The sequence below is a fragment of the Bufo gargarizans genome, chromosome 5 (genome assembly GCF_014858855.1).
Source record: "Bufo gargarizans isolate SCDJY-AF-19 chromosome 5, ASM1485885v1, whole genome shotgun sequence".
Lineage (NCBI taxonomy): Eukaryota > Metazoa > Chordata > Amphibia > Anura > Bufonidae > Bufo > Bufo gargarizans.
This window is the reverse complement of record NC_058084.1, coordinates 53,434,099-53,457,338: the sequence shown is the minus strand read 5'-3', so window position 1 is coordinate 53,457,338 and position 23,240 is coordinate 53,434,099. Positions and strand designations below refer to the sequence as shown.

Here is a 23,240-nt window from a genome sequence, read left to right as displayed (position 1 = left end):
CGCCATATTCTGACCCCCATTACTTTTTTACAGTTAAAGGGAACCTGTCACCTAAAAAACGCATATAAAACCGCCAGCAGTACCTCATACAGTGGCGGAAATAATTATTTGACCCCTCACTGATTTTGTAAGTTTGTCCAATGACAAAGAAATGAAAAGTCTCAGAACAGTATCATTTCAATGGTAGGTTTATTGTAACAGTGGCAGATAGCACATCAAAAGGAAAATCGAAAAAATAACTTTAAATAAAAGATAGCAACTGATTTGCATTTCATTGAGTGAAATAAGTATTTGAACCCCTACCAACCATTAAGGCTGGTTTCACACGGGCGTTGCGGAAAAATGTGCGGGTGCGTTGCGGAAACACCCGCGATTTTTCCGCGCGAGTGCAAAACATTGTCATGCGTTTTGCACTCGCGTGAGAAAAATCGCGCATGTTTGGTACCCAGACCCGAGCTTCTTCACAGAAGTTCGGGCTTGGGATTGATGTTCTGAAGATTCTATTATTTTCCCTTATAACATGGTTATAAGGGAAAATAATAGCATTCTGAATACAGAATGCTTAGTATAATAGTGCTGGAAGGGTTAAAAAAAAATAAAAACGTTAACTCACCTTATCCCCAAGATCGTGTAGTTCCCGGTCGGTCTCTTCTCTAGCTGTGGGCTTGGGCTGAATGACCTTTGGTGATGTCAGATCACATGCTCCAATCACATGGTCCATCACCATGGTGATGGAGCATGTGATCTGACATCACCAAAGGTCCTTTAGCCACAGCTAAAGAAGAGACCGACCGGGAACTAGGCGATCATGGGGATAAGGTGAGTTAACTTTTTTATTTTTTTTAACCCTCCCAGCACCATTATACTAAGCATTCTGTAGTCGGAATGCTATTATTTTCCCTTATAACCATGTTATAAGGGAAAATAATACAGTGAATAGACTGTCACCTAGAACCCATGCGTGAAAATCGCACCGCATCCGCACTTGCTTGCGGATGCTTGCGATTTTCACGCAACCCCATTCATTTCTATGGGGCCTGCGTTACGTGAAAAACGCAGAATATAGAACATGCTGCGATTTTCACGCAACGCATAAGTGATGCGTGAAAATCACCGCTCATGTGAACAGCCCCATAGAAATGAATGGGTCAGGATTCAGTGCGGGTGTAGTGCGTTCAACTCACGCATCGCACCCGCACGGAAATCTCGCCCGTGTGAAAGGGGCCTAAGAGTTCTGGCTCCCACAGAGTGGTTAGACACTTCTACTCAATTAGTCACCCTCATTAAGGACACCTGTCTTAACTAGTCACCTGTATAAAAGACACCTGTCCACAGAATCAATCAATCAAGCAGACTCCAAACTCTCCAACATGGGAAAGACCAAAGAGCTGTCCAAGGATGTCAGAGACAAAATTGTAGACCTGCACAAGGCTGGAATGGGCTACAAAACCATTAGCAAGAAGCTGGGAGAGAAGGTGACAACTGTTGGTGCGATTGTTCGAAAATGGAAGGAGCACAAAATGACCATCAATCGACCTCGCTCTGGGGCTCCACGCAAGATCTCACCTCGTGGGGTGTCAATGGTTCTGAGAAAGGTGAAAAAGCATCCTAGAACTACACGGGAGGAGTTAGTTAATGACCTCAAATTAGCAGGGACCACAGTCACCAAGAAAACCATTGGAAACACATTACACCGCAATGGATTAAAATCCTGCAGGGCTCGCAAGGTCCCCCTGCTCAGGAAGGCACATGTGCAGGCCCGTCTGAAGTTTGCCAATGAACACCTGAATGATTCAGAGAGTGACTGGGAGAAGGTGCTGTGGTCTGATGAGACCAAAATAGAGCTCTTTGGCATTAACTCAACTCGCTGTGTTTGGAGGAAGAAAAATGCTGCCTATGACCCCCAAAACACCGTCCCCACCGTCAAGCATGGGGGTGGAAACATTTTGCTTTGGGGGTGTTTTTCTGCTAAGGGCACAGGACAACTTATTCGCATAAACGGGAAAATGGACGGAGCCATGTATCGTGAAATCCTGAGCGACAACCTCCTTCCCTCTGCCAGGAAACTGAAAATGGGTCGTGGATGGGTGTTCCAGCACGACAATGACCCAAAACATACAGCAAAGGCAACAAAGGAGTGGCTCAAGAAGAAGCACATTAAGGTCATGGAGTGGCCTAGTCAGTCTCCGGACCTTAATCCAATCGAAAACCTATGGAGGGAGCTCAAGCTCAGAGTTGCACAGAGACAGCCTCGAAACCTTAGGGATTTAGAGATGATCTGCAAAGAGGAGTGGACCAACATTCCTCCTAAAATGTGCGCAAACTTGGTCATCAATTACAAGAAACGTTTGACCTCTGTGCTTGCAAACAAGGGTTTTTCCACCAAGTATTAAGTCTTTTTTTGTTAGAGGGTTCAAATACTTATTTCACTCAATGAAATGCAAATCAGTTGCTATCTTTTATTTAAAGTTATTTTTTCGATTTTCCTTTTGATGTGCTATCTGCCACTGTTACAATAAACCTACCATTGAAATGATACTGTTCTGAGACTTTTCATTTCTTTGTCATTGGACAAACTTACAAAATCAGTGAGGGGTCAAATAATTATTTCCGCCACTGTAGTAGCCCCCAGTCTGTTGTTAATCATATGTTTGATTGGTTAGTCTGATGCTCCATAGGTTCAAAAAACGATGGGCCAGATATATCATTAGGCAAAGTCACTTTTGTGGAGTGGAAAAGTCGCAAAAAAGTCCCAAAGGCTAAAACTGCGCACAAATTTGCGACTTTTTTCTGCTCTGCACTATGCTCGCCAGTTTTCTGAAAGTGGCATGTAAATGAATCTCTAGACAGATTTACTATTGGGACTTTTTTAAAAAGTCGCAAAAAAGTCGCAAAAAAGTCGCAACTTCACTCCAGTGAGGACCATGCTTATCTTATGAGACTTTTTAATAGAACATGCGACTTTTTCATAAAAACGTGCGACTTTTGTAAAGCTGCTTACTGACGGATAAACTGCTACCGTCAAACCACATTTATTACAGTCTTAAAGGGGCGATCATAAATCTGACTTGGCTAAAACTGACTTTAGCCATATGTGAAAGTGGAGTGAGCTGTCAGAGTCGTGATAAATCTGGCCCGATGTTTTAAGCGCCATCAGCGCTATCTTGACGGTCAGCTTGAAGTCAAGAGGGCAGCGGCTTCCTTGCTTCAAGTCAAGGTAAGCCCGCCCCCTAACCGTCCCCTCTCTTGTTAGATTACGTATAAAGGCAAGTTGTTTACTGTGTAAAAAAAAGAGAGAGGGCGCACCATAGGGTAAAAACGTTTGGAAATTCGGATTAAATCCCAACTTGGGAGGCTCACCTTACAGGGTTGCGCAATTATAGGCACAATGCTATTGTAGGCATGTGGGAGATTATTTAATCCCCAATATGAAGGTTGGTATGCAGCCACAGATGTAGATGTCCTCGGATAAGCGTGCCTAGGCCCACACGGAGGATTAAAATGACAGGAAGAAAAGGAACATCCCTCGGCGCAAGGTTGGTTCCTTGCGCCGAGGGATGTTCCTTTTCTTCCTCTCTTGTTAGATTGACAGCCTACAGTGCGGCCAGGATCGCATAAATCTCGCGCATGCGCAGTGCGCTCCTTGGTAAGGTGCGATCCAGCCTACGGCTGTCGCTGTTAGCCGGGTTCCAGCGGTGCACTGCGCATGCGCGAAACTTATGCGATCCCGGCCGCACTGCAGGCGGTCAATCTAACAAGAGAGGGGACGGTTAGGGGGCCCTCTTGACTTCAAGCTGACCGGCAAGATAGCGCTGATGGCGCTTAAAACATCGTTTTTTGAACCTATGGAGCATCAGACTAAGGCATCATGCACACGACCGTTGTGTGCATCCGTGGCCGTTGTCCGTTTTTTTTCGCGGACCCATTGACTTTCAATGGGTCCGTGGAAAAAAAAAAAAAACGGAAAATGCACCGTTTTGCAGCCGAGACCGTGATCCGTGTATCCTGTCCGTCAAAAAAATATGACCTGTCCTATTTTTTTGACGGACAACGGTTCACGGACACATTCAAGTCAATGGGTCCGTGAAAGAACACGGATGCACACAAGATTGGCATCCGTGTCCGTGATCCGTGGCCGTAGGTTACTTTCATACAGACGGATCCGAAGATCTGTCTGCATAAAAGCTTTTTCAGATCCGACAGTATATTCTAATATTCTAACACAGAGGCGTTCCCATAGTGATGGGGACGCTCCAGGTTAGAATATACTAAAAGAACTGTGTACATGACTGCAGTCCCGGTTGCCATGGTTACTTAGCAATTTGTAGAAGCATCATACTTACCTGCGAGCTGCGATGTCTGTGTCCGGCCGGGAGCTCCTCCTACTGGTAAGTGACAGGTCTGTGCGGCGCATTGCCTAATGATCTGTCACTTACCAGGCAGCAGGGGGCAGTCATGTACACAGTTTTTTAGTATATTCTAACCTGAAGCGTCCCCATCACCATGGGAACGCCTCTGTGTTAGAATATACTGTCGGATCTGAGTTTCACAATGTAACTCATATCCGACAGTATATTCTAACATAGAGGCGTTCCCATGGTGATGGGGACGCTTCAAGTTAAAATATACCATCGGATTGGAGAAAACTCCGATCCGATGGTATTAAGGGACTCCTGACTTTACATTAAAAGTCAATGGGGGACGGATCCGTTTGCAATTGCACCATATTGTGTCAACGTCAAATGGATCCGTCCCCATTGACTTGCATTGTAATTCAGGACGGATCCGTTTGGCTCCGCACGGCCAGGCGGACACCAAAACGACTTTTTTTTCATTCAAATAAATATATACTGGGCACTCTAATTCATGGACTACCATATGTTTATTATAATATTGGTAAAATATCTTAAATCACTAATAAATATAAAATATTATTATAAAACAATACACACTTCTAAGATATGACGATCAAATGCAATATTAAAACATCATGGTAATGTCTCAACTAAAATCACTAAATCCCATATAGACTAAAAGTCTCTAAAAGTCACATATACTGTGGAAAGTATAAAAATAAAAGTACTAGGTAACTGTCCGTTCCTGTGAAGATAATTCCTGAGTACAGGGACAGTTCAGTTAATCCTTAGGTGAGCGTTATTGCGGCGTCCCGCTTTACTCACTTATAACAGCGCTGTCTTGTTGGGTCCTAGCGAAGTCAGCTTGTTTGTAGCTGGTTGCCGGTGCTGTGTGTTGGTGCTGCTGCACAGTCAAAAGCAAGAGGACTCTGCCTTTCGGAGTGATCGCTCTAGACACCGTTCCGCTGAGTAATAGAGCCGGTATCCTGCGAGCTCAGCGTACCCTCTTCCACGCTCCCACAGCCAGACACTTGTCTGATCTCAGCTGTGTTCCTGTTTGTTAGTTACGATCAGCGTGTCAGGTCGCGTATCTCCGGCGTAGTCGTTAACAGAGTCCTTTTCAGTCAGTAAGCTGGCATATCCTTAGGGGGGTCTTGAGCCAAACCAGACGCGTTTCGGGGGATAATATCGCCCCTTCCTCAGTGGTACTCCAACCCCCGTAGGTTCCCCCTTTATATAGCACTTCCAGGTCCAAGTTTGGATCCTCCAAAAATCAAGGAAGACCCACGGACGAAAAAACGGTCACGGATCACGGACCTACGGACCCCGTTTTTGCGGACCGTGAAAAAATACTGTCGTGTGCATGAGGCCTCACTGATCAAGCATATGATTATTAACAGACTGGGGGCTACTATGAGGTAATGCTGGCCGTTTTATATGCGTTTTTTAGGTGACAGGTTCCCTTTAAGTCTATGGGGCTGTGTGAAGGCTCATTTTTCACTGGACAATCTGTAGTCTTTAATTGAAACCATTTTGGGATGTGTGACTTTTTGATCACTTTTTATTGGAGGCGAAGCTACAAAAAATGGGGAATTGACCACTTTGATTTATTTTTTTGGGCCCCAACGGAACCCCAAAATACAATCATTAAATTGCCATTTGAATGCAGTAATGGAATTTTATCTATTACAGAATACAAAAATCAGCATATTCCAATTCAGTGCTGCCACCTGCAGGCCTGCACTGGAATATACCAGTAATAGGTCTAGTTGCCTTGTACAGGCCCTGGCCTATCATCGCTAACGATCTCTGCGAGGGGAAGGCGTTCCTGCCTGGGAAGCAGGTGCTTTTTTTTACCTTTCACATTTGACCATCGCATCTGAGGGGTCAAATGTCTGCAATTGGCATTATCAACAATTGTAGACATTAGCCCCGGGTGTCTGCTGTGTGAAACCCAGCGCTTCGCTCTGGAGTGGGTACCATCTTTAAAGACCCTAATGCCAATATACTGTATATAGTAGTACAGCAGTAGGGAAGTAGTTAAAAACTACCACATGCACAATCGCTAAAAAGTGGCTGGTCATTTACAACTGAAACACTCTGGTCAACAGTTATTCGGCCTCTGAATGTAAACAATGATTGTTTCCATTCACTTACAGCAAACATTTTTTTTTTTTATTGTGAAGATTTAATACATCAGGTGAATTTGTTACCATCAACGTGTTTCCACAGCTCTGAGGGGACTTTGATGCAGAGTTCTCCATTGCCTGCGTCTGGATCGACTGCGCTGACAGCTGCTGCGTATGCATTGGAGAAGTAGTTAAGGTTGCGTCTAAAGGAAAGGTAAAAAGCAAAGAAAAACTTAATGGGATCATTAGTCGGACAAAGAAATGATATCACACTTTGGCAGATAAGGAATGACAGGATGACTTTGTACTGTACCCAGTCAATAGTCATCTTAGCAAGACAACCCCTTCTGTAAAAATTGCTTTAGTTCAGGCTCATAAAACCTCTGGGGGCTGCAGGAGAAATGTAGTATTACACTGTGGACGTACCCTTAATTAGCGAACATTGGGGGATAAAGCGACCAAAAAAATGTAAATCGGTCAATGTAAAAAGAAATTCTGTTATGCTGCTCACCGTACGAGATACTTATATATATTTTAAAAGTACGGGTGTTTATGGATGTGGAAATACTAATGATCTAATGAATACTAATGAAACCCCCTTCGAGTTGAATATATATATATATATATTTTTTTTTTTATATTATTAGAATGTTTGTCCCCCTAGGCGACTGTAACATGCGATTATTTGATTGCTTCTCACATAGACTGCAATGATTTACCATTGCAGTCTACAGGAGAATCACTGCTACAGGCAGAACTTGATAAGAACTTCAACGTGACAGGTCTCGGATCCTTAGAAGGCCCTAGGCCGCCATAGCGACTGAACAGCTCCCACGATCTCAGTGCAGGGTTAGGAGGTGAGGGGTTAAAAGTCTGTGCGGCCGCGATTCCCCAAGTCTCGCGCATGCGCAGTGCGCTCTGTATTAATGAGCTATACCATCTACTGCTGCCGCTGTTAGCCGGGTTTCGGCGGCGCAAGGCGCTTGCGCGAGACTTGGGGAATCACGGCCGCACTGCCGGCTGCCGCTCTCAGGTAAAAGAGGGGACAATTAGGGGCTGTGGTTACCTTGACATGAAGCAAGGAAGCCGCTGCCCCTTGACTTCAAGCTGGCCGGCACTATAGCACTGATGGAGAATAAAACAGCGTTTTTGAACTTACACAGCATCGGACAACAGGATGGAACATATGATTATTAACAGGCTGCGGGCTGCTACGAGGTACTGCTGGCGGGTGTAGATGCATTTTTGAGATGACAGGTTCCCTTTAAGCCTTAAGACTATATTACATTGGGCGATGGTCGGCTAGATAATCGCTAACGAGAATTCATAGGAATGCTCATTGGCGATGATCTGGCAGTGCAATACTGCCGCTGATTACCCGATGAATGACCAAACGCTCGTTCCCCAAGCAATACGGATTTTAAGCGGGTTTAAAAATCATTTGCTAGCAGTAGATTGTGCTGTCTAATCACAACCTGCTGCCAGCAAACAATGAATCAGTAGTCAATATTAAGAGATAAATAATGATGGTTCAACTGTGCGAGCTTATACAGTACACAGCAGCTGATAGTTATAGAGGACCTCTGTCCTCTCCTGACATGTCTATTTTAGTAACTACTTGCATTCCCCATGTAATAACAATTCTGGAACATCTATTCCTATAACTCTATGTTATGCCTTTCCTCTATTATTTCTACTAGGAGTTATAAATGAATTGCTAGCAGTCTGCAGTAAGGGTACAGATGGGTGTTACCAGTTGGGGGGTTGTCCCTGCACAGTCTGACATCAGCACCACTGATTGGAGAGTCAGACCCAACCACTACTGGTAACACCCAGTAGTACTTTTACTGCAGACGGCTGGCAATTTAATTGTAAACTTCTAGCAGGAATAATATAGGAATAGAACAGCACAGAGTCATAAGAATATATGCTCCAGAATTGTTATTACATGGGGAATGCAAGTAGTTACCAAATCAGAAATGTCAGGAAAGGGGACAGGTCCCCTTTAATAGCGCTGCAATGTACTCTTTGCCGCCTTTGGGCTTGCAGCGCTGATTAAATAGAACCAAATGATGGTAATGACCAATGGTGGGAAATACCGTCTGTGGTGGTTCTCAATATTTGACTATTCTTCCCACTATGCTAACCAGCAATATTTAACCCTTTCCGTTAGGACAATACATTTTTTGCTATAAGATCTAGGACTCTAGATTTAAATTGCACATATGTCAACAGGATCCTAAATAGTTGTGTTTGATTAAATCAATTATTTTTATCCAATAACAAGGCATCTAATGAGAAAAGGATGTTACACTGAGAGATGATAATATCCGTTCTCACTGGTACAGACGGATCTCTCACAGGTTCATATATTAACAGCTCCAGTGGACATTTTATATAGTTAACTGTGAGGGCCCTGTGGTTGATTTTTGGGCCAGGATACGCTTTCTCATTATTTATTTTCAGGTTCTTACTGAATAGTTTTAATGCATGTCTTTTATATATTTATATTAATATGCATCATTAAATGGGTATTCCGGTTAGATTAGGTTACCCCCTATCCACAGGACATGGGATAACGAATATATCGGTGGGGGTCCTACCGCTGGGACCCCCACTGATCACAATAACAGGGGCCCCATAACCCCTGCAATGAATGGAGCGGCCGATCGCACATGTACATGGCCTCTCTATTCATTTCTATGGGAGTTCCGCAGATACCTGGAGACAGCGCTCACCAATCTCCGGAAATTTCCATAAAAAGTTCAATTCAGGGGCCCCCCGTTCTTATGATAAGTAGGGGTTCCAGCAGTAGGACACTCACTGACCTAATAGTATAGGGCAGTGATGGCGAACCTGTGGCACGGGTGCCAGAGGCGGCACTCAGAGCACTCTCTGTGGGCACTCGAACCCTGAAAAAAGTCTATGGTGTACCAATATGCCTTATGCTTTTCCTGCCATTCATCAGCGCAGGGCGCACTATGAACAGCGTAGGCAGCGCACTGAATGTAGGTAGGCTGTTATAGCTAAATTATAAAGTACATTGAAGATATACTATATTGGACTGTGGTATTCAGGGTAAATTGCCATGTCGACACTTTGCGATAAATAAGTGGGTTTTGGGTTGCAGTTTGGGCACTCGGTCTCTAAAAGGTTCCTCATAACTGGTATAGGGGATAACAATTAACAACCAGAATTCCCCTTTAAATGGAAAAGGGGATTTTTGGTAAGCCAGTCAAAATTGATTTTATTACAATTATTAATCAACAATCTGTGCGCCTATAAATCCCTTCCATATATCAACTAAGATCAGTGAGCCGCCATTAGTTTTATTCTATTCACATGTGCATATGGCAGGCGATGGTATACACATGCATGCACCTTTAACAGGGGCAGGTACACAAACACATGTACATGACAGGGAGAGGCAAATGTACAGATGACAGGTAGAGGTACATATAACTATAACAGGAGTAGAAGTAGACATGTACACTTGATAGGACATAGTACACACATAGAAGTACCCATGGCAGGACATAGCACATGTACATGACAGGACACAGTACACACATACATATGACAGGAGGCAGTGCACACAAGTACAGGCAATACCATAGCTTCTAGGGGAGGTCACTGAGAACAGACGAGATGCAAGCTGCCATAGTGATGAGTAACTGAATGTCTCTGCTGCAGGGCGGCCTCTGCCTCCTGCTTCGTATCCGGAGTACTCACTGTTTGGACTCGTGATGACACACTTCCAGCGTGGGGTCATTGTATATGAACGCTGCTTCCAGATCGTTCACCTTTACTCGAAAGATTCTGCACTGCTTGCTGTTCAGCTTGATCCTGTTCAGATTGGCGACGGTGGGGAAAATGGTCAGCTCGACGTAACCCTAGACGGAAGGCAGAGGTTTGAGGCTGCACAGTAATGACTATTCACTATTACAGGATTTGTCCTTCTGTCAGACTCAGGCCGTCCAGGTATTACATAGAATGGACAGGGTGTAATACTGTACTTCTCCAGCAGTGGCCGCTGCAGGAGAAATGTACGGCTATCCACAGCAACCTGAGAACTATATTCCCTGCAAACAGCCTTTCAAGCTCTCGGGCAGAAAGCAGGCACTGCTGTGAATGTATGTGGCTACGTGTACCCCCTATCTGATCATGTCAGAAGAAAAGGAATATCACAGGAAATGATGCAACCCCGTAATACCTCCACTGTCTGCATCATCCAGTCCTGGCACTGCATGGGCATGGTCACATGCACCGCTCCAGCCAATGACTGGCTTCAGCAGTGAAATTCTGCTTGTGACCACATCACTGCTGAAGCCAGTCATTGGCTGGAACGGTGCATGTGACCATGTCCACGCTGTGCCAGGATGGGAATATTGGGGGGGGGACGAGGGTTGAGTGCTGTTTCAGGAGGCAGGCTGCGGGCATTAGTTAAAATATAATTAGAACTGGAAACCCCTTTAAAAGGTGTTGTCCAGGTTTAGAGCTGAATCGAGACATATGCCCTTTCTCATCCAGACAGGCCCTCTGAGATGAGCATTGGAGCATCGGTACTAGGGTTTTTTCGATATCAAACAAAAAAAAAATAAGAAAAAAAAGTATTGCGTTACTCGATACCATGTGAAAAAAAATAAACCACCAAAAAAGCAGTGTGCATTCTGCTTTTTATGTACAGTCCGGCCCATAATCAAATAGTCTGATCATATTTTTTGGGGGGGGGGGAACAGGGTGACAAAAAAAAAAAAAAAAGAAAATGGTGAATCACGCGGTTTTTATTTTTATTGCTACAGCGTTCACCACATAGGAGATTTTTTTTATATTTTAATAGTTCGCACTTTTTGTGGGCGCAGCGATATGTAATATGTTTATATATTTTATATGTAAAATTGGGATTGTGGGTGATTTATACTTAATATTTTGGTCTTTGTATTTATTTATTTTTTACTTTTTATTTAATATCCATTTCCCCCTTAGGGCTAGAACCTGGGATCGTTTAATCCCTTGTCGCATCAAATAAATAATGAAAAATATATGCACTCTTTATTTATTTCACAACCTATAATCAGGATGGGGGCCCCCTGGAAGAAGCCACCGGGCGAAACGCGCGCCAGGGAGTCATTGGAGGTCACATCAGCTTGCGGTCGGTAGTGCATATTCCCACTTGTTGTTTTTTCTACCTTGCACTTTGCACTTTTTGCCAGTTCTACGATAACATGGGACATGGTTGATGGATTTCAATTTCAGCCTTTGTACTTTTTGTTGGATGTGTGGAACAACATTGATAATATTTATATGGATTATATAGGTTGTGAAATAAATAAAGAGTGTACATATTTTTTATTATTTTTTGATGCGTGGTTACTTATTTGGTGTATAGAGGTTGTTTCTCCACGTGTCTATTTATAATCCTATGTTTATAGGTGTAGTGACCCTTGTCTATTCACCCTGATAGAGCTCTATCAGGGTGACTAGGACGTCACACTCTCCCTGCTGCCCTGTGCATAGTACACACAGCAGCAGGGATCACATAGCCGGCACCCAACCTCTATGACAGGGCACTGTGATCCGTGGCAGTTAACCCCTCAGGTGCCCCTGCCGCGGATCGCAGCGCCCTGTCATACAGGTCGGGTGCTGGCTATGTGATTCTGCCGCCGGCACCCGCTGCCTGTATTTGTATTAATGGGCGAGTTATCATTAGTGGCGCAGTGGCCACAGCCCTACCCTCCTCCTCCCCCCCTCTCTCTTCTTATTGGCAGCAGCGGCACAGGGGTGAGGGAGAGACTCCCTCTCCCCTGTGCTGCTGAGCAGAACATGGCGGGCGCTGGGAGCAGGGTGTGCCATGTTTCCGATAGTAGGCTGCGCAGTAGTGCAGCCTAGTATTGGTAAATGTCAAATCCTGGTATCGAATAGATACCGGTACAAAAGTATAGATTGGGTATTGATAATTCGATACCTGCTACAACCCTAATTGGCAGGTCAATGGATCTGCAGTAAAAGCGCGATTCAGCACAGGGCAAGGGAGAAAAATTTCAGAGGGGGTGCCTGGGTGAGAAAGGGGATATGTCCGGGTTCAGCTCTGAACCTGGACCACCCCTCTAGGGGTCTTTCACACGGGCATGTCCCTTGTGGGAATCATGCTCCATCTGTGAGTGGGATAGTGCGTTCTGGACTTGGCATTGTCACGATTGATAATGCTCTGTACCTCTGCCTGACCTTCCTAATATATAGGATCATACTGACAGCTTTATGTCAGTATACAGTGAGGAACAGAAGTATTGGAACACTCTGCGATTTTGCAAGTTCTCCCACTTAGAAATCATGGAGAGGTCTGAAATTCACATTGTAGGTGCATTCCCACTCTGAGAGACAGAATTAAAAAAATATATATTAAAAAATAAAATAAAAAAAATCTGGAAATCACATTATATGATTTTTAAAGAGTTTATTTGTCGTGCACTGCTGAACATAAGTATTTGAACACCTGAGAAACAGCAAGAATTCTGGCTCTTAAAGACCTGTTACTGTGCCTTTAAAAAGTCCACCTCTACTCCACTCATTAATCTAACTTAGTAGCACCTGTCTGAGCTCTTTAAAGACACCTGTCCACCCCACAGTCAGTCAGACGCCAACCTCAACCATAGGCAAGACCAAAGAGCTGTCAAAAGACACCAGAGACTAAATTCACAAGGCTGGAAATGGCTAAGGGGCAATTGCCAAGCAGCTTGGTGTAAAGTGATCAACTGTTGGAGCAATTGTTAGAAAATGGAAGAGGCTAAAGACGACTGTCAGTCTCCCTCAGACTGGGGCTCCATGCAAGAGCTCACATCGTGGGGTATCACTGATAAGAAAGGTGAGGAATCAGCCCAGAACTACAAGGGAGGAGCTGGTCAATGACATGAAGAGAGCTGGGACCACAGTTTCAAAGGTCACTGTCGGTAGAACACTACGCCGTCATGGTTTCAAATCATGCATTGCACGGAAGGTTCCCCTGCTCAAGTCATCACATGTCCGGCCCGTCTGAAGTTTGCCGATGACCATCTGGTTAAGGCCGAATGCACATGGCCGTGTTCCGCGGCTGAGAGCGGTCCGTGGTATGCCGTGCTGGATTCCTGTTCAGAGCAGGAGCGCACGCTGTCATTTGTTGCTATGACGCTGTGCACTTTATGTCACCGCTGCACTACAGTAATACACTATACGAGTGTATTACTGTAGTGCAGCGGCGGCATGAAGCGCACAGCGTCATAGCAACAAATGACGCCGTGCGCTCCTGCTCTGAACAGGAATCCAGCACGGCATACCACGGACCGCTCTCGGCCACGGAACACAGCCATGTGCATTCGGCCTAATCCAGAGGAGGCATAGGAGAAGTCATGTGGTCAGATGAGACCAAAGTAGAACTTTTTGGTCTAAACTTCACTCGTCGTGTTTGGAGGAAAAAGGAGAATGAATTGCATCCCAAGAACACCATCCCTACTGTGAAGCATGGGGGTGGTAACATCATGCTTTGGGGGTGCTTTTCTGCGAAGGGGAGGATGAATGGGGCCATTTATTGTGAGATTTTGAGCAACAACCTCCTTCCCTCAGTCAGAGCATTGAAGATGGGTCATGGCTGGGTCTTCCAACATGACAACGACCCGAAGCACACAGCCAGGATATCCAAGGAGCGGCTCCATAAGAAGCATATCAAGGTTCTGGAGTGGCCTAGCCAGTCTCCAGACCTAAATCCAATAGAACATCTTTGGAGGGAGCTGAAACTCCGTGTTGCTCAGCGACAGCCCCGAAACCTGACAGGTCTAGAGGAGGTCTGTTAGGAGGAGTCGGCCAACATCCCTGCTGCAGTGTGTGCAAACCTGGTCAAGAACTGCAGGAAACGTTTGACCTCTGTAACTGCAAACAAAGGCTTCTGTACCAAATATTAACACGGATTTTCTCAGGTGTTCAAATACTTATGTTCAGCAGTGAAAGACAAATACATTCTTTAAAAATCGTACAATGTGATTTCCTGATTTCTTTACTTTTTATTCGGTCTCTCAGAGTGGGAATGCACCTACAATGTGAATGTCAGACCCCTCCGTGATTTCTAAGTGGGAGAACTTGCAGAATCGCAGGGCGTTCAGATACTTCTGTTCCTCACTGTAATTCTGTTACAGGAAGGTCAGGCAGAGGCACACAGCATTATCAGTCCAACACAATATACAAAGTCTCCAATACGTTGCCTGTCACATTTGCGCTACAGGTCCTACAGTGAAGTGGGTAAAGTTCACACGGTAAATCTTTAGAATTGTCGGACCGCGCTGTTCGGAATCCTCAGAAAGTGTTCCTCCTTAATTTAGAGCCACATGCACCTTCAGACATAGGAAAACATCGGTATCCACATAAGACGCCCTCCTTCTCAGGGCCAGGGTCAATTTTTATAATTTATTATACTCACAAATGTAAGCAAGTTTCAAGCATGTGATAAAAGCTGGAAGCCCTCGTATTCCTGCCCAAGCCGGGTTTCGCTCCCGCTTCATGATGACCCTGGCTGACGGTGCGACCTCTTTGCCGATTCACAGAGTGGCTCACCGAGAAGGAGGGCGTCTTATGTGGATACCGATGTTTTCCTATGTCTGAAGGTGCATGTGGCTCCAAGTTAAAGAGGAACACTTTCCGAGGATTCCGAACAGCGCGGTCCAACAATTATAAAGCATTACCGTGTGAACTTTACCCACTTCACTGTGGACCTGTTGCGAAAAAGTGACAGGCAACGTATTGGAGACTTTGTATATTGTGTTGGCCTGATAATGCTGTGTGCCTCTGCCTGACCTTCCTGTAGCAGAATTATACTGACATAAAGCTGTCCGTATGATCCTATATATTAGGAAGGTCAGGCAGAGGCACACAGCATTATCAATCGTGACAAAGCCCTGCGCTTCCTAAGTCCAGAACGCACGATCCCTCTCACAGATGGAGCGCGATTCCCACAAGGGAAACGCTTGTGTGAAAGAGCCCTAAGTCTCACTTGTAAGGGTGACATAGAATGATAACTCACAGTATCCCACCATGACAGGAGGAGTAGTACTCACAATCACAGACTTCCGCTGAAAATTGATGTTGTTAATGCAGACGACCTGGTGCGTCGTGTAGGGAAAACAAAGACATCACGTTATACATGTAACCAACATGTGAAATATCATCATGTCTGCTCTGGATAGAGAAATGTATGAGGACACACATGCAAAAAATAAAAATGATGGGTGGAGCCCACATACATGCACACCACACGTGACAGGAGGAGCCCACGTACACAAGACAGGAGGAGCACACACACACACACACACACGTACACAAGACAGGAGGAGCACACACACACACACGTACACAAGACAGGAGGAGCACACTCACACACATGTACACAAGACAGGAGGAGCACACACACACACACACACACATGTACACACGACAGGAGGAGCACACACACACACACACACATGTACACACGACAGGAGCACACACACACACACACACACACACATGTACACACGACAGGAGGAGCACACACACACACACACACACACATGTACACACGACAGGAGGAGCACACACACATGTACACACGACAGGAGGAGCACACACACACATGTACACACGACAGGAGGAGCACACACACATGTACACACGACAGGAGGAGCACACACACACATGTACACACGACAGGAGGAGCACACACACACATGTACACACGACAGGAGGAGCACACACACACACATGTACACACGACAGGAGGAGCACACACACACATGTACACACGACAGGAGGAGCACACACACACACACACACACACACACACATACGTACACAAGACAGGAGGAGCACACACACACACACACACACGTACACAAGACAGGAGGAGCACACACACACACACACACATGTACACACGACAGGAGGAGCACACACACACACACACACACACGTACACACGACAGGAGGAGCACACACACACACACACACACACACACACACATGTACACACGACAGGAGGAGCACACACATGTACACACGACAGGAGGAGCACACATACATGTACACAAGCGACAGGAGGAGCACACATACATGTACACAAGTGACAGGAGGAGCACACACACACATGTACACAAGACAGGAGGAGCACACACACACACACATGTACACACGACAGGAGGAGCACACATACATGTACACACGACAGGAGGAGCACACATACATGTACACAAGCGACAGGAGGAGCACACATACATGTACACAAGCGACAGGAGGAGCACACATACATGTACACAAGCGACAGGAGGAGCACACATACATGTACACAAGCGACAGGAGGAGCACACATACATGTACACAAGCGACAGGAGGAGCACACACACACACATGTACACACGACAGGAGGAGCACACATACATGTACACACGACAGGAGGAGCGCACATACATGTACACACGACAGGAGGAGCGCACATACATGTACACACGACAGGAGGAGCGCACATACATGTACACAAGCGACAGGAGGAGCACACATACATGTACACAAGCGACAGGAGGAGCACACATACATGTACACAAGCGACAGGAGGAGCACACATACATGTACACAAGCGACAGGAGGAGCACACACACATGTACACAAGCGACAGGAGGAGCACACATACATGTACACAAGCGACAGGAGGAGCACACATACATGTACACAAGCGACAGGAGGAGCACACATACATGTACACAAGCGACAGGAGGAGCACACATACATGTACACAAGCGACAGGAGGAGCACACATACATGTACACAAGCGACAGGAGGAGCACACATACATGTACACAAGCGACAGGAGGAGCACACATACATGTACACAAGCGACAGGAGGAGCACACATACATGTACACAAGCGACAGGAGGAGCACACATACATGTACACAAGTGACAGGAGGAGCACACATACATGTACACAAGACAGGAGGAGCACACACATACATGCACACACGACAGGAGGAGCACACATACATGTACACAAGACAGGAGGAGCACACACACACATGTACACAAGACAGGAGGAGCACACACACACATGTACACAAGACAGGAGGAGCACACACACATGTACACACGACAGGAGGGGCACACACACATGTACACACGACAGGAGGGGCACACACACACATGTACACACGACAGGAGGGGCACACACACACATGTACACACGACAGGAGGAGCACACACACATGTACACACGACAGGAGGAGCACACACACACATGTACACACGACAGGAGGAGCACACATACATGTACACAAGCGACAGGAGGAGCACACATACATGTACACAAGCGACAGGAGGAGCACACATACATGTACACAAGCGACAGGAGGAGCACACACAGATACTTATAGTTTGTATGGTCGGGGGCTCTCGAAGCCTTTGTCTCCCTTCTTCCTGTTCATGGTGACAGCTCCGCACTCGGAGGCCCCGCGGCTGGTGTCCCGGGCTCTGTGGCCGCCGGGGGCCCCGGTGTCAGGAGCGGCGCCGCTGTGTTACTATGGTTACTTAGGGCTCTCCGTTCCAGCACTAACTCCTCTCCCGCTCCAGTTCTGAGCCACAACCGGCTGCACTTCCGCTTCCCGCAGACGTCTCTTCTCGCGAGGTCATTGCTGATCATGTGACTGAAGCCCCGCCGCCATCTTTGATTGGGGCATATTGCCATTTCTACACTACAGACTGGTAACTTACCAGTGGTAAGGGTTTGAGGGTATGTTCACACTGGTAAGTTATGTTCAGACCGCAAAAACGTATGTGTTTTGCGGTCTGTAAAACGCGGATCTGCAATAAACGGATTACATCCATGTGATGTCTGTGTTGCATCCGTTTTTTGTGTATCCATTGTAACAATGTAACAAACGGACAAGAATAAGACATGTTCTACTTTTTGGGCGGAACAGACATGCGGACGCTGAATGCACAAAGAGTAATTTCCGTTTTATTCAAGCCCAATTGAAGTGAATGGTTCTGCATACGGACCTGTTAAAAAATGGAACAGAAACAGAAAAAAATAAGTTTGTGTGCATGAGCCCTAAACAAGTCGTTTCCCCATTTAGGCCTCTTTCACACGACCGTATGGGTTTTTCAGTGTTTTGCTGTCCGTTTTTCACAGATCTGTTGTTCCGTTTTTTTTTTTTCCAATTGTGTTTCCGTTTCTGTTCTGTTTTTCCATATGGCATATACAGTAAACAGTAATTACATAGAAAAAATTGGGCTGGCCATAAAATTTTCAAAAGATGGTTCCGCAAAAAAACGGAACAGATACAGAAATGCATCCGTATGTCTTCCGTATGTGTTCCGTTTTTTTGCAGACCCATTGACTTGAATAGAGCCACGGAACCTGATTTGCGGGCAATAATAGGACATGTTCTATCTTTCAACGGAACGGAAATACGGAAACGGAATGCATACCGAGTACGTCTTTTCCATTGGGGGACACAGACCATGGGTATAGCTTAGAGGTATTAGTAGGAGGGACACTATGCAAATACAAAAGAGCTCCTCCTCTTCCTCGGGCTATACCCCCCGACTCCTCCAGGAGGAACTCAGGCGTTGCAAAAGCAGCAGGAGAAGGAGACAAGAAAAAATAATGGAAGCCATCGGACCAAGCCCATGAGGTCCAACCACAAACAGAAGATGAACTGAAAAACCCCTCCTGCAACAGGCAGAATGGGTGGGAGCTGTGTCCCCCAATGGAAAAGACAAGAAAAAGATTTTACAGGTGAGTTTCACAAAAAATCTCCTTTTCTGGGACGTCCTAAAGCAGTCCATGGGGTGGGAAAAAATATCAGCACCGCCAGGAGGAACGTCCAACGGTCAAACAGGAACCACAGCCTTCAAAACCCTGCGGCCAAAGACAGCATCAGCCGAAGCCAGAGAATGCAACTGATAAAACTTCGTAAAGGTATGTAAGGATGACCAGGTGGCCGCCTTACACAGCTGAGATACAGAGGCACGGTTGCGCCTTGCCCAGGAAGCCCCCACCGCCCTAGTGGAGTGAGCGGTAATCCGAGCCGGGGGAACCCTACCACGAGCGCGATAAGCCGCGGAAATAGCCGAGCGGATCCATCGCGCCACAGTGACCTTGGAGGCCGCCAGACCCTTGCGAGGTCCCTCGGGAATTACAAAGAGGGAATCTGAACGGCGGACGGAAGCGGTAGCCGCGAGATACACCTTCAGGGCCCGTACGACATCCAGGGAATGCAGAGCGTGTTCCTTGGGGTTTGCCGGAGAAGGGCAAAAGGAGGGCAGGACAAGATCCTCGTTAAGGTGGAAGGGAGAGACCACCTTGGGCAAAAAGGAGGGAACCGGACGGAGCACAACCTTATCCTGGTGGAAAACCAGAAAACCAGAAAAGGCCCCTGACAGGAAAGAGCGGCCAGCTCCGACACCCGTCTGATGGAAGGTATGGCCACAAGGAAGACCACTTTCCAGGTGAGAAAAGTCAGGACCAAATTGAGATCCCAAGAAGGCAAAGGGGGAACATACGGGGGAACCGAATGTGCTACCCCCTGAAGAAAAGTCTTCACAGGACCCATAAGAGCAAGGGACTTCTGAAAAAAGACGGCCAACGCAGAAACCTGACCTTTCAGGGAACTCAGCGACAGTCCCATCTCAAGCCTGGACTGAAGAAACGACAGCACCATCGGGATAGAAAAACGAAGGGGAGGGAACCCCGAGTTCTCACAAAAAGTCAGGAAGGCCTTCCAGGTAAGATAGTAAATCCGGGAGGAAGCCGGCTTCCTCGCACTGATCATGGTTCTAATCACCGAATCAGAGAACCCCCTCTTCTTCAGGATGGCGGTTTCAACAGCCACGCAATTAAACGAAGAGACCGTAAATTCTGGTGGAAGAGCGGGCCCTGAGACAGTAGATCCTTTCTGTCCGGAAGAGGCCATGGGGCGTCCGCCAGCATCCGAGCCACGTCTGAAAACCACGCGCGGCGAGGCCACTCTGGGGCAATGAGAACAGTCGGTATCCCTTCCGCCTCGATCTTGCGTAGAACCTTTGGTAGCAGAGGAAGTGAAGGGAAGACATAAAGGAGGTTGAAGTCCTGCCATGGAGACATCAGCGCGTCCACCCCGTACGCCTTCGGATCCCAGGCGCGAGCCAGGAACACCGGGAGCTTGTTGTCGAGCCTGGACGCCATCAAGTCCACATCCGGACGGCCCCAACTGTGGCAGATTTCTTCGAATACATCTGGATGCAGAGACCACTCGCCTGTATGCTTAGAAAGTCCGCTGTCCAGTTGTCTACTGCTGGAATGTAAACTGCTGACAACACCGGAACGTGCGACTCCGCCCATGTCAGAATTCTCTTCACCTCCTGCATTACCATCCGGCTGCGGGTCCCGCCCTGATGGTTGATGTAGGCCACAGCCGTGGCATTGTCCGATTGAATCCTCACCGGGAGGCCCGCAAGGAGAGGAGTCCAATGGGAGAGAGAGAGGAAAATCGCCCTCAGCTCCAGAATATTGATCGGAAGGCGAGATTCCGCCGCCGACCAAACCCCTTGAACTGTGCGAGACTGGAGAACGCCGCCCCAAACCAGGAGGCTGGCATTGGTGGTGACGATCGTCCAGGAGGAAGGACCTGCCCGACCTCAGGTTCATCGGGGACAGCCACCAAGGGAGAGCTGCCCGCACCTGCTGAGACAGGCGGATGCGATCGTCCAGACCCCGAGAGGTCTTGTCCCAGAGTGAAAGGATCTCCTGTTGCAACAAGCGAGTGTGAAACTGGGCATATGGAACGGCCTCGAAAGAGGCTACCATAAGACCCAGAACCCGCATGCATTCCCGTATGGAGAGGCCCGGGGAGCGCAGTAGATGCGAGGAGGACTTTGGGAAATTGATCAGCCAGCCGAACTGTTCCAGAGTCTGAACAGTGATCCGGACGCTGTCCTCGGCCTGCGGAAGCGAGGGGGCCTTTATTAGGATATCGTCCAGCTAGGGCAGCGAAGAAATGCCCCTGGTACGAAGAAGCGCCATAAGCGGTGCCAGGATCTTGGTAAAGACCCGAGGGGCGGTCGCCAACCCGAAAGGAAGGGTGACAAACTGATAGTGTCGACCCCCAATGGCAAAACGCAGGAATCGCTGGTGAGATTCTGCGATCGGGACATGCAGATAGGCGTCCTGGATGTCCACGGACGCGAGGAACTCCCCTGGAAGAAGAGAAACAATAACGGAGCGGAGGGATTCCATTTGAAATCTCCGCACCCGCAGAAACTTGTTGAGTAGTTTTAGATCCAGGATCGGCCGCACCGACCCCTCCTTCTTTGGGACCACGAACAGATTTGAATAGAAACCTGTGCCCTGTTCCTCTGGGGGAACTGGGGTAATAACCCCCCGGTCCAGAAGGGAGGAAACTGCCATCAAGAGATCAGAGGCCTGGGCCGGATCCCCCGGAACGCGAGAAGGGAAAAAACGTTCCGGCGGTCTGGACGCAAATTCTCTCTCTAGAGCCCATGCGTTCTGAACATGAGCCCTCCAAACCCGCTGATAAGAGAGCAGGCGGCCCCCCACCATGAGGGGTGGGGGCGCCCCTTCATGCGGAAGACTGCTTGGGAGCAGCGGGGCGAGCCGACTGTGCCCCCGGGCGCCAGGAAGGCTGGGGCTTGAAGGAGGGCTTCTTGCGGGAGTCCTGCGACCCCCCCCCCCCCCCCCCCAGCGGAGGAGGCAGGCGATGTCCTGTTAGAAGAGAAGCGGCGAAAGGACTGGTATTGGGAACCGGAAGCCCGAGTCCGAAAGGGGCGCTTAGACCTACGCTGGGGAAGAGGAGTGCTCTTGCCCCCAGTAGCGGCAGAGATTAACTCATCCAATTGAGCCCCAAAAAGTCTGGAGCCCTCAAAGGGGAGTTTAGCCAGGGAACGCTTGGAGGAAGCATCCGCGTCCCATACCTTCAACCAGACCTCCCTGCGCTGAATGACCGAGAGGGCTGAAATGCGGGCAAAGAGGGAACCAATGTCCAGGGAGGCCTCGCAGAGGAACTTGGAAGCTTGAGACATCTGGAGAACCAAATCCAGCGTGTCAGCAGAGGCATCTTGTTCTGCCAGGTCTTGGTGATGGCGCTGCAACCACACAGAGAAAGCTCTGGCCACCCATGCCGAGGCGAAGGCAGGTCGCAGGGACGTGCCCGCCAGTGAAAAAATGGATTTGGACAGAGAATCTAGGCGCCTGTCCACAGCGTCCTGCAGAGAGGAGCCGTCCAGGACAGGGAGGGCCGTGTTTTTTGCTAACCTGGGCACCGGGGGATCCACCCTAGGGGGAGAAGACTACTTCTCCACACTGTCCACCGGAAAAGGATAAAGTATCAATGCGTTTGGTGGCAGAAAACTTTTGGTTAGGACGGTCCCAGACCCTGGATATGACCGCGGAAAATTCCTCATGTACCGGAAAAGCTGCAGCCTCCGTTTTTTTGGGAGGAAAAAGGGCAAACTCCCTCCTAGTGGAGGGAGGAGACTCCCCCTGGAGATTAAAGGTGTCACGGACAGCCGCTACCAAGTCAGCCACCACGGTGGAGAGCTTAGGCGGAGGGTCCCGCTTTATGACCTCATCCGAGCCGGACAATTCCCCTTCAGACTTGGCTCCCTAGGGGGGGGGGGGGGGGGGGAAAGAGTCGTCCGAACATGCCTCTAGACGAGGGGGGGAAGCGGAGTCATCCGAGGAGGGATGCTGCCGCTCACGCTGCCTCTTAGT

General features: G+C 47.7%; 1 protein-coding gene across 1 annotated transcript in view; it reads right to left on the bottom strand.

Moving 5' to 3' along the window:
- The window catches only part of TAF2 (TATA-box binding protein associated factor 2), a 124,715-nt gene extending 106,590 nt beyond the window's left edge, over nt 1–18,125 (bottom strand). Inside the window, exons 1-4 of the mRNA XM_044295370.1 lie at nt 17,900–18,125; nt 15,562–15,616; nt 10,217–10,377; nt 6,569–6,687 (exon numbers count right to left, since the gene is read on the bottom strand). Of these exons, the coding sequence (XP_044151305.1) occupies nt 6,569–6,687; nt 10,217–10,377; nt 15,562–15,616; nt 17,900–17,952 (388 nt within the window). The 5' untranslated portion in view covers nt 17,953–18,125. The remainder of the gene's footprint in view (nt 1–6,568; nt 6,688–10,216; nt 10,378–15,561; nt 15,617–17,899) is intronic.
- Nucleotides 18,126–23,240: the final 5,115 nt, after the last annotated feature.